The 15,097-nt window shown below is 33.8% G+C and overlaps 1 protein-coding gene across 1 annotated transcript in view; it reads right to left on the reverse strand.

Moving 5' to 3' along the window:
* Window positions 1-15,097, reverse strand: part of DYNC2H1 (dynein cytoplasmic 2 heavy chain 1) — a 292,655-nt gene that overhangs the window by 146,255 nt on the left and 131,303 nt on the right. Inside the window, exons 70-73 of the mRNA XM_058545326.1 lie at window positions 14,602-14,691; window positions 5,106-5,171; window positions 2,972-3,022; window positions 2,108-2,185 (exon numbers count right to left, since the gene is read on the reverse strand). Coding sequence (XP_058401309.1) covers window positions 2,108-2,185; window positions 2,972-3,022; window positions 5,106-5,171; window positions 14,602-14,691 — 285 coding nt within the window. The remainder of the gene's footprint in view (window positions 1-2,107; window positions 2,186-2,971; window positions 3,023-5,105; window positions 5,172-14,601; window positions 14,692-15,097) is intronic.

Below are 15,097 nucleotides of genomic sequence, written 5' to 3' on the forward strand. Positions count from 1 at the left end.
GAAAAAAGAGACAGAGAGATGGGGAGGGAAAGAAAGGGAGGAGAGAGAGAGAGAAAGAGACAGAAAACATTATATTTGCAAAATATAGATATTAAAGGCATGGACTTGGGTGTTAGAATGCCTGAACTGAAATCATAGCTCCAAAACTTCCCAGCTATTTGATCTTGGGTAAATTATTTAACCCCTCTACACCTCAAGTTTCTTCTTCTCTAAAACAGGCATAATTGTGACCTCCTCATTAGGTTATTGTAATGATAAAATAAGATAATGCAACTAAAGTATTTAACATGATGCTTGGCACATAATAGGTCCTCAAAAAATATGTATGAAATTAAAAAGAAATCTTAGGTTCATTCATTTAACAACTCACTACTACTGACTCTCATTTCTCCTCTGTAAAAAGAGTTAATAATACCTATCTCTTGGCATTTGTATAATAATTAAATGAGATAATTCGTTAGAAAATGTTTTGTAAACTAAAATGATAACACTAATGTATATTATAAACCTTCTCTGAATAGGAAAGCTGCCTTTCCTAAATGTTTTGCCATTCTTTACTTAAATAGAAATGAGTATGTGAAAAAAAGCATCATTGAAATTCTTAGGCTACCACTGTAAGATTTTTCCCCAAGTATAACCTCTTGGTAGATAAACTGTTGAAATAATAATGATCTGTACTATACTGATTATTATTAACTTTGCCATTAGGAGTTCATGAGATAGTCAGAGGTCCTGCCCAATAATCCAGAAATCCCTTCAAATTCTCACTGTTTTTCATTTTTTGCATTCTATTTTAATTATTTGTTTAAAAAAATGTTTTCTACATTAGGTAATAAACTCCTGGAAAGCAGGAACCAAGACTTTTATATATCTCTACTTTCCATCCCCAACCAGCATATTATAAATACTTAATAAATATTTTAACCCTACAGAATATATAAACAACACAAAATTCATCTTATCCATGTGTCATCAGTTTATCTACTCATAATCTTATTTGTTCAACCAAAAAAACAAGAATTTAACAAAAACTAACTACGCATCTGGCATATAGTAGGCACTTACTGAATAAACAAAAGAATGAATGATTAGGTTTTGCACTAAATGTTAGGGAAATAAAGTTTAATAAGGCAAGGATCCTAATCTCAATGGACTTAAAATTTAGCAGAAGAGGTAGACATAACAAATCATTTTGAATCAGTATGATAGGTGCTATGATACAGGAATGTTCAAGATACATGCCGATTGAAAAGACAGAATGGAGAAATCAGGCAACAAGTTATATAGGAGGTAATGCTTTTGGTAAGTCCTGAAAAATAAATAGATGTTTGACAGATAAAAACAGTCAAAGGGCATTCCAGGTAGAGGGAATAATGGGACCAGTAAGTACAGGGAACACTGAGGGGATGGACTGGAAGTAAAACTGAAGAGGCAGGCAAGGAGCAGTTCATGGATCATCTTATATGTTTTCCAAAGAACTATGGACTTTATCCTATGAGTGAAAAGAAACCATCGAAAGGTTTTAAATAGGGCACTAACCATGTCATAAGTAAATTTTAAACTGGAAAGGATATAACAAAATGGAGAGGTGTAAGATTAGAAGCAGGGGCTCTACAGCAAAGTCAGCTGCATAATGAGAGCCAAAACTAAGCGAGTGATTGCAAGGATGAAGAAGAGCTGAGTGTGAGAGATATTTACAAGATAAACAAAAGTGAGAGAAAGAGTTTGAATTTGAAACTCTTTCCAACATAAGTATCATACTGCATCTCATTACCAATCCTGAATTACTCTATAAATAAAGCCTCCACATATCATATCAGAGGATATTTTATCTACTTATCTCTATATTCTCTACGGGTATACAGCATAGAGTCTTGTGCAATGTGGAGACTCAACATGTATATGTTGAATGAAAGATGTAATTAATTAATTCATGATTAAAGGACTAATCAGAATAATTCTTTGATGTCCTTTTACCCACGGATTTTATGTCATATTCACAGAAGTATCAATACTGAGTATGAATAAGTAGCACATAAAAAATATAAACAGAAATAACTCGAATACAGAAAAAATTTAAATATCCCTCATAGCAGAAAAGGAATACCTTTAATGTTGCCACTGCCCAGCTTCTTTCCTGATCTATCCAAGAGGGAAGCTGATCACGAATTCTTTGTTGAGAGTCCTTTAATAAGAGCAATTATTTTCCTTCGTATATTTGGTGAAATTCACACTTAAAAAAGTAAACAATTGACTAGCTAATTTTATGAATACTATTTTGAAAAAAAAACTCATTCTATGTCTTATTTACTTTTCTTTGTTTTACAAGTCAATATTGTAAAATTCTTTATAACATACATAGACAACCACTTAGACAAATGTTGCATTTATTTTCACTGAGCTTAATCTTTTGGGAAACGTAACAAAAACTCAAATGTAAAGAAAAACTACCATAAAAATTATATTATCTTTAATCATATCTTGCATTTCAGACATAATCTAGGTTTTACATTACAGTTCGTGTATATTGCTTTGAAGAATAATATTATCCACTACATGTTCAAATAGAAAATTACTAGATAAAAAGCTAAATTTGAATCAAGTTATCAAAAGTTTTAACAAGTAATTTTTAAACTTCAGTTATATAAGAAAATTTTCCTAGTTATAATACAAAATTTGATTTTCTTAGTATTATAAAAGTGTTTTTAGAACAATATATATATACTGAAAAAAACAAACTATATTAATTTCTTAGTATTTAATATTATTCTCAAAAGAATATATGTATTCAAGTACAAAAAATATACTTCGATCCATTTTCAAGTAGGGCAATAGAGGCAAAGACATATCCCCTAATTAAAGTATAATTTCAATAATAATTTAAAACTCCTCTGAAGCAAATCATATTTCATAAAGTCAAAGCCAGAACTATTTTCTCTAAGAGTAAAATAATTTTATTATTTTTACTTACAGCTTTCCGCAACATGTCTCCAACAACCACACCTGTAAACGTATCCCATTCCTAGTGAATAAAAATATGAGAAACACAAAAATATAAAAATACTAACCAGTAACAAAGTTTTCTTAATTTTCCTGTAAGATGGCTTACAATGCAGTTTTTTAAGGATATGGAAAAAACTCCTTTCACACCTTCCCATTTCTAGTACAACACTAACGTTATAAGAATGAGTTCATGTACCAACATAAAATATTAATATGAAATCTAGGAATGACTTTATTAAAACAAAAAATACAACTACATCATATATATGTAAGTTTCAATATCTAAAAATTTGAATGTCACGTTTGATTATCATTTGTCACTACCTATTAATTTGTCCTATTATATGATATTCCTCACTAACAGATAAGCATAAGGTGCACCAAAAGTTTAAAAATCGTGTATGTTGGGAAAAAAATAGAGAAAGTACTTCCATTAACTTATCTTTTCTAAAAGATTGAGAGAAGACTGGCATTATTCCTTTTTTTAATTAATCCATGGAATCAACATTGATCAATGGAATCTAGTGCTCTATGAAAATCTATGTCTTCACTCTGGGTTCCCCGTCAGTCAGATAATAATGGACATTATCATATTATTTGTTACACATTGGCCAGCAAATAAAGCAAAAACGTATTAAAATTTGAGAGCAATATGGAAAAATTACCAAAGCAACATATTTCCTGCCTTCACCCACCCTGACCATTCACTCTTCCTACTGAAATTATATAGTCACAAATAAGTAAAATAGGAATGATTACTACTACAATATGTGAGTCAGAGAAAAACGTTCTCCTTTCACAATAATAATTTATATATACTCCAGGAGGGAAAATTGGGAATATTAACTCTTATACATGGTGGAACATATTGATCATGATAAAAAACATACAAGATGAGAGAAAGGCATCAAAGCTAACAGTAGAAATAAAAGGAGTCAAGTTCATAAATTTAGGAGAAACTATACAAGTCAGCCAAAGCATGAGAGAAACAAATAGAGAACATAGGCATGTGGACTGGTTTGCATTTTTTTAACTATTCAAATGAGGGGAACCCAGAACATAATTAAAATCTGACCAAGTAGAATCAAAGGTTACTAGGTCAAAGTTGCACTGTCCCTCCCACCCTGGCTACTGGACTCTCACTTTTTTTGTGTGTGTGTGAGGAAGATCAGCCCTGAGCTAACATCCTTGCTAATCCTCCTTGTTTTTTTTTGCTGAGGAAGACCGGCTGTGAGCTAACATCTATTGCCAATCCTCCTCCTTTTTTTCCCCAAAGCCCCAGTAGACAGTTGTATGTCATAGCTGCACATCCTTCTAGTTGCTGTATGTGGGACATGGCCTCAGCATGGCCGGAGAAGCGGTACGTCGGTGTGAGCCGGGGATCCGAACCTGGGCTGCCAGTAGCAGAGCGTGCGCACTTAACCGCTAAGCCACTGGGCCGGCCCCCTGGACTCTCACTTTATGTTAAGGGCATAATAATGAGAAAATCACTTATAAATAATTTTTTTTAAATATTAGAAGCACACCGAAGATGGATTAGCTAGCTCTAGCTTGAAGGAATTTCTTTTCAAGTTTTACAGGGTGTTATACGGCAGACCAGAAATAAAGTCATAGACAAAGAAGATAAATTATACATAAAAAGATTAACATAAACCTGCAGGCTCAAGGAAGCTTCTGAGAACTGCCCACCTCTTGCTTCATCTGCTGACTCTGAGCAAGTCAGTGGTGGTAACAAACAATGTAGCTGCTTCCCCATATTTTTTCACTTTTTATATTTATCAGTTCCACTGCTTAGACCAGGAAAATAAGAAAGCTGACTCTCTGGTGTCCTGAATAAGTAGACTTGGCTTTAGAACAATCTAGGCAGTGTGGTAAGTTACTTAGATTTCTTTCTCTGCCTTACCATCACTACAGAATATTGGCATCACCCAGAAGTGAGCAGAACTGGAAATCAGCATCTTACACTAAATTTCTAACTTAGTAAAAAATTAATAGGTTTATATATAATTTCTAGCCTAAAGTAATTTCTAATCTAACCATAAATCCACCCATTACCAAACTTCTATGTAACCCTAACATTTTCCTCCTTTACTTCCACTTACATTTTCTTGAAAAAGTTCAGGATGCATGCCTCGAACAAAATGCAAAGCGAACATCAACTGATCGGCCTGAAAGGAATAAGAGATGTTACTTGCTTTTTCTAAATTTGTGTTTTTGGAAAACCATAGTCCTTAAATTTCAGTTCACAAAATCTGTATTCTATCTTCAAATTATCTTTTATGTACATACTAAATGACCATCTGAATAGTCATTTCTTATATTGAACTTAGAAGTTGGAGGTGGGGAGGACAGAGTAAGTACTAAAATTTTTTGAGAAAGTGCTAAGAATTAATCATCATGTACATCTCATTAAAAAAAGGAAACAGATTTATTTAACTAGCTGAAATCCAAATGTGAGGTTTGAATTAGTCATTACTAACCAGATCAACTTCTTGCTTTAGTAATCTTCAATTTGTCATTGGGTATGTTTATACGCTCCTAAACGTTTAATTTATATGCCCCTAAATCAAGAAATTTCATTTCTAGAAATTTATGCAAAGGGATCATGAATGTACTCCTCCATGAACGTACTCCTAGATAAGAAATAAGGTTGTTCATTGCAAGATTGTTTATTATGGAGGGAAAACGGAAACAACCAAAATGTTTAAAAGTCTATCAAGAATAATATTCAGGGCCCGTCTGGTGGCGCAGCAGTGAAGTGCACGCGTTCCACTTTGGCAGCCCAGCGTTCGCAGGTTCCGATCCTGGGCACGCACCGGCACACCGCTTGTCAAGCCATGCTGTGGTGGCGTCCCCTATAAAGTAGAGGAAGATGGGCATAGATGCTAGCCCAGGGCCAATCTTCCTCAGCAAAACAGACGAGGGTTGGCATTGGATGTTAGCTCAGGGCTGATCATCTCACAAAACAAAACAAAAAAGAATAATATTCAAATCAAAATACATAGCACAGCTCATATTGTGGGGGGGGGTCATATGTTTATATAAACATGTAGATATATATATATATGTGCAAAAAAATGGAAAAATGATTATCAAAATTTTTATTCATGATTTATTTTTGCAATTACAGGTTATTTTTGTTTTCTTCTTTTTTCTTAGGTGTATTTTCCCAATTTTCTAAAATAAGCTTATATCATTTCTGTAAAAACAAAAAAAAAACAGTAAATGTTTACTAATAAAAAGAAACCATCTACTCAAACACCATCTTTCCTACCAAGTTCTTTTTTTTTTTTTTTTTTTGTGAGGAAGATCAGCCCTGAGCTAACACCCATGCTAATCCTCCTCATTTTTGCTGAGGAAGACCAGCTCTGAGCTAACATCTATTGCTAATCCTCCTCCTTCCTGCCCCCCCACCCCCAAAGCCCCAGTAGATAGTTGTACGTCATAGTTGCACGTCCTTCTAGTTGCTGTATGTGGGACATGGCCTCAGCATGGCCAGAGAAGCAGTGCATCGGGGCGCGCCCGGGATCCGAACCCGGGCCGCCAGTAGTGGAGCGCACGCACTTAACCACTAAGCCACGGGGCCGGCCCTACCAAGTTCTAATTTAAACATTTTAGTTAGCTTTTCCCACATGGTAAATAATACTTTATACTTAATATGTATTATGATTATAAACCTACATATAGAGACAAACACAAGGATATTAAGATACAATAAATGCAAAGTATAAAAAAGACCCTCCTGTAATACTAACAGCAAGTAATCTCCTTGTCTGCAAGAAAATCACCTCTCTGTTGGAAAGATCTAGTGTCTTCAATAATTCAAAAGAAAATTTATTTTATAAAAGTATATGTTGCATATGTTCGTATATACATACACAAGTACTCAATAAATATCTACTGATTAAGTGAATAAACAATAAACAAACACATGTTCACAACTATAATATAGTCAATGAATAAAAAAACCAAGAAAAAATCTTCAAAATATAAAAACTAGAAGCAGATGGCCAACACTCAGGTGTGGAAAAAAACCAGTTACAACCAACTACCATGTGTATGAATAGCTACCATGTGAGTTAAAACTATAAAAAGCAAAAATTCAGGTTTGGGATTGAACAGTGACTAGCTGGATAAGCCACTAAGATGCTTATTTTATAAATTAATGGATATTTAAAATGATCATAACAGCATTCCTCATCTAAGGTAAAGAAATAATGATTAAGATAAATAAGACAATAAATGTATTACTTGGAAGACTTTATCACTTAATAATATAGTTAATTCTTTATTATAGAGATACACACACACAAATTCACACATAGTATTACTACATTTATTTAGCCATTTTTTCCTAACCAAGGAAGAATAATGCACTTTCTAGTGTTAATGGAGAGAAGGCAAGGCCCTGCTACTCTATGATTCTCAGAGTATCCACTGGAGTCAGTGAGCTAATTGTTAATTACTACTGAGGCAAAACTCCAAAATGTTGGCAAAAAATAGCCACATAATACGTAGTCAATAAATGAGTAATGGTGGCGACCCTCCTCTCCATTTTCTGGTTACAGAAGACTTCCTGACCTTAGGGATAAGCAAATAATCATAGCTGGGCCGATCATAATACATTGCTCCACAGATAATGATACAAGGGATGCCATATGACCTAAGTCAGGCCAACCAGGATCTTTTTCCATGATTTTCTAACCTGGAGATGGTAGAAGAAAGTTGTTTATGGCAGCTGTTTGGTTTCCCATTTGGATCAATGAATCCTTTTAGCTGTATTTAACAATATTATAATGAAGAACAATGATGATTCAAGAATAAACCTAAAAATACAACGTACTAAGGGACAGAGAAAATGAATTATTTCTCATTAAATTGAAGTAAAATTAAGAATTAATAAATCAAGCATAAGGACTTCCTGAATACTTATTTAAAAAAAAAAAACCTGTGAATATCCAGAGTTGAGAAAATATTTTCTACTTCTAACATCTTTGATCTACACTGCTTATCAAATCAGGAAATCTGGGTATTTTAATTCAATGTCAATTTATCTTAGTATACCTGGGTTCTGTTTACAAAATACGTTAATATCAAGTGGATACATAATTCAAAATCTCAACTGATCATCTACATAATTAACTAGCTGAATGAAGAAAAATCAATAAGAGATGGTAGACCACTAGGTGGTATAAGTCAGTCACACATTCCGTATCATGCCATCACACACACTCTGGTAAATATTCAAGGAGTGAAACTATTAGAGCCGGATTAATATGATCTGAGGGAATCTTAAAGTCAACTTTACAGTTGAGATTAACTTCACATTTCCAGATATAATGTTTTGTTTCACCCACAGCCTGTTAGCAAGAAGTCTTCAGAATCAAGCAGAATGGGTTTTAATTCCAGCTCCAATATCCTCTATATCTGAGTAACCCAGAGAAAGGTTACTAGCTCTAAATCTTGGTTTCCTCCTTTACATAATAGGATTGTTGTAGGATTAAATAAGAACCTATGTAAGGCACTTACACAATGCCTCAAACATTGTAATTCTTTTTTTAACTTTATTTTTTAATTGCCATAACATTGATTTATAACATTGTATAAGTTTCAGGTGTACATCATTATATTTCAATTTCTGTGTAGACTACATCATGTTCACCACCCAAAGACTAATTACTATCTGTCACAGTGCACATGTGCCCTTTTACTCCTTTCACCCTCCCCTCTCCCCCCTTCCTCTCTGGTAACTACCAATCTAATCTCTATATCTATGTGTGTGTTTGTTTGTTGTTGTTTATCTTTCACATATGAGTGAATGAGTGAAATCATATAGTTGTAAGTCTTAAAAGGTGACACAGGGCCAGCCTGGTGGCGTAGCAGTTAAGTGCGCCAGCTCCGCTTCAGAAGCCAGAGGGCGCGCACCAACGCACCACTTGTTAAGCCATGCTGTGGCGGCGTCCCATATAAAGTAGAGGAAGATGGGCACAGATGTCAGCCCAGGGCTAATCTTCCTCAGCAAAAAGAGGAGGATTGGCATCAGATGTTAGCTCAGGGCTGCTCTTCCTCACAAAAAAAAAAAAAAAAAGGTGACAGATAGCTATCTGCTTTACAGTAAACTGATATACTACATATCAGACAGAAAAGTTATTTCAAAAATATTCCATAAACCTCACGATTCTGAGACTAAGAAGCAGTAGAAAGTATAAGTAATTCATTCCTTTTATTTCTACTCTACAATAATCATTGCTTTCAAACATGTTCAATGAAAACTATAAAGTAGATATTACCATATGAAGAAAAGTCTTGCTATAATCTCAAAGAAGTTGATAATCTCAACTTCTTTGATAATCTCAAAGAATTTGAGTTCTTGCATTTGTGCTTGAAGTTAAATCATACATTTTAATGAACAATTCTATGCACATTCAGTTATGCCTCCAGAAAATCTAAACGGTTGGATATAATACTAAAAGTTTCAAAGTTACCTAAGCAGAAGAAAATCATCTAAAGTATCAAGATTCATTTTAGTAGCCACAGGTTATAAGATTTCTAAACACCCAATCAGAGAACTTCCACTTTTTTATTATAAGAAAACACATTTCAATAGGAAAAAAATACCAGAATCCAAATTAAATGATGTGTAAGATAAATATAATCATGAGATGCTATTATTATTTTATTTTTAAAACATAATATTTATATGAATTTTACTCAATCATCTAGCAAATTCATTTGAAGAGAGAGGCAAGGCGAGCTGCATAGGTTTGCATGAAAACACTTCTACTCATAACTCTCCAGACATTCTTCCTATACCATTTCAGATCTCCTTTAGATAATACTTCCATAAGGAAGGAGAAACAGTAAGAATATATGCTTTCCCAACCCTTCTTTCAACCCTTTTCCATACTCTCACCCAATATAAGTGGAAATTATTTAACACTCCAACAACAACTTTCAGTATGTTGTATCTATTCCTAACGATAAAATGGGATGAAGAACTGATATGTAAAGTTACTAACTTGTAAATAGTTTATTATAATCTTAAGTTTGGGGGAATTAAATATGCTACTTATCCTATAATTGTTCAAAATACTTAGGCTACTGAAATAAACACTTTCGATCTCTTGAAAAAAAAAATAATGATATAGGCAATAATCTAAACTGAAATTGCTAGACAGCTTTCTCCATTTGGTTCAGTTTATTAAAAGACTAAATTTTCTGTTACAAAACAAGTCAATCATTTTTTGTTCCAGGTCAAGTTGCTTTCACTTCAATGTGATGTGAATATTAATAAATCTGGTCTATTTCCAGAGTCTATTGTTGCCATACTGCTGTCACCAACACAACAGCAAAATCAGCATGAGAAAAACCCTGGCAGGCAGTTTAATGCAAGGCTGATTGCTAAAAACCCAAAAAGCTTTCACTAAAATATGAAATCGGTTCCATCCTAAGTAAGATTATATGGTGCTAAATCTTGAGAAATGTACCTACCTCGTTGCTTTACAATTAATGTGCTTTCTGAATTTTTACTGACCACTGAAACTCTATGGAATGCTGAATTCATGGTGAATAAATTTAATATTACACAGAGATATGAATTTTATGAAACAGATATCCCAACATCAATTAAAAACATGTCTTAAGAATTATAACCATAGCATTTTTTTTATGATTTTAACTGTTCACAATAAAAAAGTATTAGTCAAGACAGGCAATGAAAAATTCCAATTTGGTACTAAAATGTGAAGGACGTTAAGCCTTACAAGCTCTTTCCTTGTGCAACAAAATGCTGGCTTTAGCCTAACGTAAATATATTTTTAAAAGGTAAAGTGACTTAGAAGAAGTAACTCTCACTATATATACTTCACTGATATGTTCAATAATTTTCATTCTAAATACGTACTATATCCTTCCCTAATTACATTATAAAATATACGACACAAGGATTTAAATCTCATTAGTAAATATACAGTATCACTAAAAATAAAATAACAGTATATAAACAAAGGTACAGATATATAGGTTAGAAACAAATAAGAAACTCCTAATAAGAAAAGCTACTAATCTTTAGAATGAATATGTAAGTTTATATTATCTTTTGACTTAAAACATTTTTCAAGGGTCAGCCTGATGGCATAGCAGTTAAGAGCACGTGCTCTGCTTCAGGGCCCAAGGATTCACAGGTTCGGATCCCGGGCACACACCGACGCACCACTTGTCAAGCCATGCTGTGGTGGTGTCCCATATAAAGTAGAGGAAGATGGGCACGGATGTGAGCCCAGGGCCAACCTTCCTCAGCAAAAAGAGGAGGATTGGCATCGGATGTTAGCTCAGGGCTGATCTTCCTCTCACACACACACACAAAAAAAACATTTTTCAAGAATAATATTTATTTATAACATATCTACTTTCAAAGAGGATTTGGGGGCACCTTAAAATAACTGTAGTTCCACAATATTTTCATAAGTCACAGCTTATTTTAGTGTAGAGGTTTTAACTGGAAAGTAAAAAGCATTAAATATACTGTTAGGAGAACAACCAAAATGAAACTTCGCAGACTTAACATATTCACTATAAAATAAAAAAAATTAAAGCTACATTAAAAAACTAATCATACAGGGGGCCGGCTTGGTGGCGTAGTGGTTAAGTTTACATGCTCTGCTTTGGCGGCCCTGGGTTTGCAGCTTCGGATCCCGGGCGCAGACCTATGCACTGCTTATCAAGTCATGCTGCGGCAGGCATCCCATATATAAAGTAGAGGAAAATGGGCATGGATGTTAGCCCAGAATCAATCTTCCTCAGCAAAAAGAGGAGGATTGGCAAAATATGTTAGCTCAGGGCTAATCTTCCTCACCAAAAAAAAAAAAAAAAAAACACCACTAATCATATAAATTCAATGATATATAAATCAAAAAATAAATCCAATGATTAAAAAATAAAATATAGGGGCCAGCCCAGTGGCGTAGTGGTTAAGTTTGCATGCTCCACTTTGGAGGCCTAGGGTTTGCAGGTTTGGATCCCGAGCATGGACCTACGCACTGCTTATCAAGCCATGCTGTGGCAGGTGTCCCACATATAAAGTAGAGGAAGATGGGCATGCATGTCAGTGCAGGGCCAATCTTCCTCAGCAAAAAGAGGAGGATTGGTAAAAGATGTTAGCTCAAGGCTAATCTTCCTCACCAAAAAAAACCAAAAACCAAAAAAACTAATCATACAAATTCAATAATATAGAAATCAAAAACTAATTACAATGATTAAAAAATAAAATAAAGGGGCCGGCCTGGTGGTGTAGTGGTTAAGTTCACACGCTATGCTTCGGCAGACTGGGGTTCACAGGTTCAGATCCTGGGCGCAGACCTACACACCACTTATCAAGCCATGGTGTGGCAGGTGTCCCACATATAAGGTAGAGGAAGATGGGCATGGATGTTAGCCCAGGGCCAATCTCCCTCAGCAAAAAGACGAGGATTGGTGACAGATGTTAGCTCAGGGCTAATATTCCTCACCAAAATAAATAAAGAAATAAATAAAATAAAAACAAAATATAAAAACAATCATTACCATAAAGTAGACTTGTTCTACAAAGCTAAGTTTGTTCTTTAAAATACTAAGAAAATAGGCAAATATGGCAAATACAGGAGGAAGGCAAAAATAAACAAATTTAATAAAAGTTCAGAGAAGATAAAAAAAATAAGATATCTAAAAACCACAACGTGGTAAAAATTAAAAAGACTGATACTATCCAGGGTTAACAAGGATGCAAGGAAGGAGATCCCTTAATTAATCTGTGGGTAGGAGTATTAACTCATAAAAAAACTTTTAGAAGGCAATTTGATAATATTCAACAAAATTTCAAAAGTATGTATCCTTGGACCAGCTATTATACTTCCATTGAGAAATCTACTGAATAGAAATGCTTACTTACACATGTACCTAAAGATAAATATACTGTACAGGATTTCACTGCAGTCATTCATAATAGTAAAAATATATAAATTAATAATATCCACCAATAAAGTAGTACTTAGATAAAGTAGGATATCACCATATTATGGAATACCACACAATCACTAAAAATAATGAGCTTAACATGTTTTTACTTAGGGAAAGAAATTCAGGACCTAACTGCAATAAAAGAGATGCAACAGAACAAACTATATAGTAAGGAAAATAAAAAACCATATCTATATATTTGCACATATGAATATGAAGAAAGAGGAAATGAACTATAAGGAACAACTCAAACCCTAAACTGGTTTACTCTAACAAAGGAGTAAGAGTTGGAGAAGAGGGTGAATGACTTTTTAAGGTAAGTTTGAAACTCTTTCAGAAAATATTTTTAAGTTTTGTGTAACAAAATTTTTAAGCTCTTACATGAGATAATGCATTCTGCAAAAGTTAGAGATACCTGAGATCTATGACAATGAAACTCTATTGATAGGTCATCCTCATATCTAGGATTATAACATTTTAGTGACAAAATGGGCTTTGAGATCATTTGCTTACAATCCCTCATTTTACACAAGCTAATATTGAGGGCCAAACAGGTGATTTTTAGAATGATAGCTATAAGACCTTTAAAAGAAAAATATAAATCCACAGTTTTCATTAAAGAAGGAATTCTACAGAAATGCTCAACTATAATTCTTTGAACTTCCAGTAATATCCCTTGTCAAAGTGCTGAAAAGCACTTTGACGGATTTATTCTCTGTCTCAAGTAAAGATCCTCAACAATATCACTCTAATCATAAAAATTACTATTCCTTTCCAAAGAATATATTAACTATATCATTTTCAAGATTTTCTAAAGACGCCTATATGATTGGACCATAATAACTCGATTTCTCTCACTTAGTTAAGTGCCTGTACAAAGCTCTTCTTCAACATATTTCAAGCTATACCCTAAAACTGATAGTAAAAAAAAAAAAAAAACCTTAAGTAAAAAGCCTCTGTGTTTTCTATAATATTGAAAAATTTCTAAAATACATTTCACTGTGTATTCCTCTGGGGCCCTTATAATACGAAGACTTCTATGACAAATTTCTCTCCTAACTCAGTATCAGACATTAATTTACTTCCTAATATCAGGAATAGGAAATGATTTTGTCTCCCAACCCAGGGGACATTTGGCAATGTCCAGAGACATTTTTGATTTTAACAACTGGGGGGAGGGAGTGCTACTGGCATCAGTTGGTAGAGGCCAGAGATGCTGGTAAACATCCTAAAATGCACAAAACAGCCCCCCACAACACATAAGAATGTGGCCGAAAATGTCGATAGTGCTGAGGTTGAGAAACCCTAGCTAGAAAATGACCAACATAATCCATCGTAGTTTCCTCCTGTAGTGTCTACTGGGATGTTCAGAGCTAAGTCAGCTAACCCAATGTTTGCGCTCCCTTCTTCACTTGTCACTTTTCTCCCCACATCCCAGAACGCTGTAAGACATTCTAGTTAGTAATGAATATTATTCTGGGAAAATATCAGAAATGCCAATTTCAATACCTTTCTAGTAGGTAAGAATTATATAATTTAACTGAAATATGTATTAAATCAAGGCTCAGGTGGTATTTTATATGTGAAAACTATAATGTTTCTTACCTTAAATAGACAACGGCATATATATTCATACACCATATGTTTTAATGAGCTGATAAGAGATTGGATTCTCTGCTCTGTATTTTCAGAATCCTGTGGATTACAATTTGAAAATTAAAAAACCATTAGGAAATTTATAAACATTTAAAAGGTACCCCATAGTTTAATCATGCTTATAAATTGTTCCTCCACACTCAAAGCTAATTCTGGAATAATTATCTTTGCCAATCAAATTCAAGGGACTAAACAAATAAGTGCATTAAACTTGTACCCTAAAACAATTAAAAAATTTATTTTTCTTTAATGTATACAGTTAAAGCTTTCAATAAATGAAAATTATAATCAATTTCCAATAATACAATATGAATTGAATTTGACCATACCACTTTGATTCCTACTGGCATTAAAAATATTACATCAATCTGAGTTAAAGCCATTTCACTACTTGTACCAAAATTACCAATCCAGCCCCCAAACAGTATGATCAGAACCACCCTAT

This window comes from Diceros bicornis, chromosome 7 (genome assembly GCF_020826845.1).
Source record: "Diceros bicornis minor isolate mBicDic1 chromosome 7, mDicBic1.mat.cur, whole genome shotgun sequence".
In the NCBI taxonomy this organism is placed as follows: Eukaryota; Metazoa; Chordata; class Mammalia; order Perissodactyla; family Rhinocerotidae; genus Diceros; species Diceros bicornis.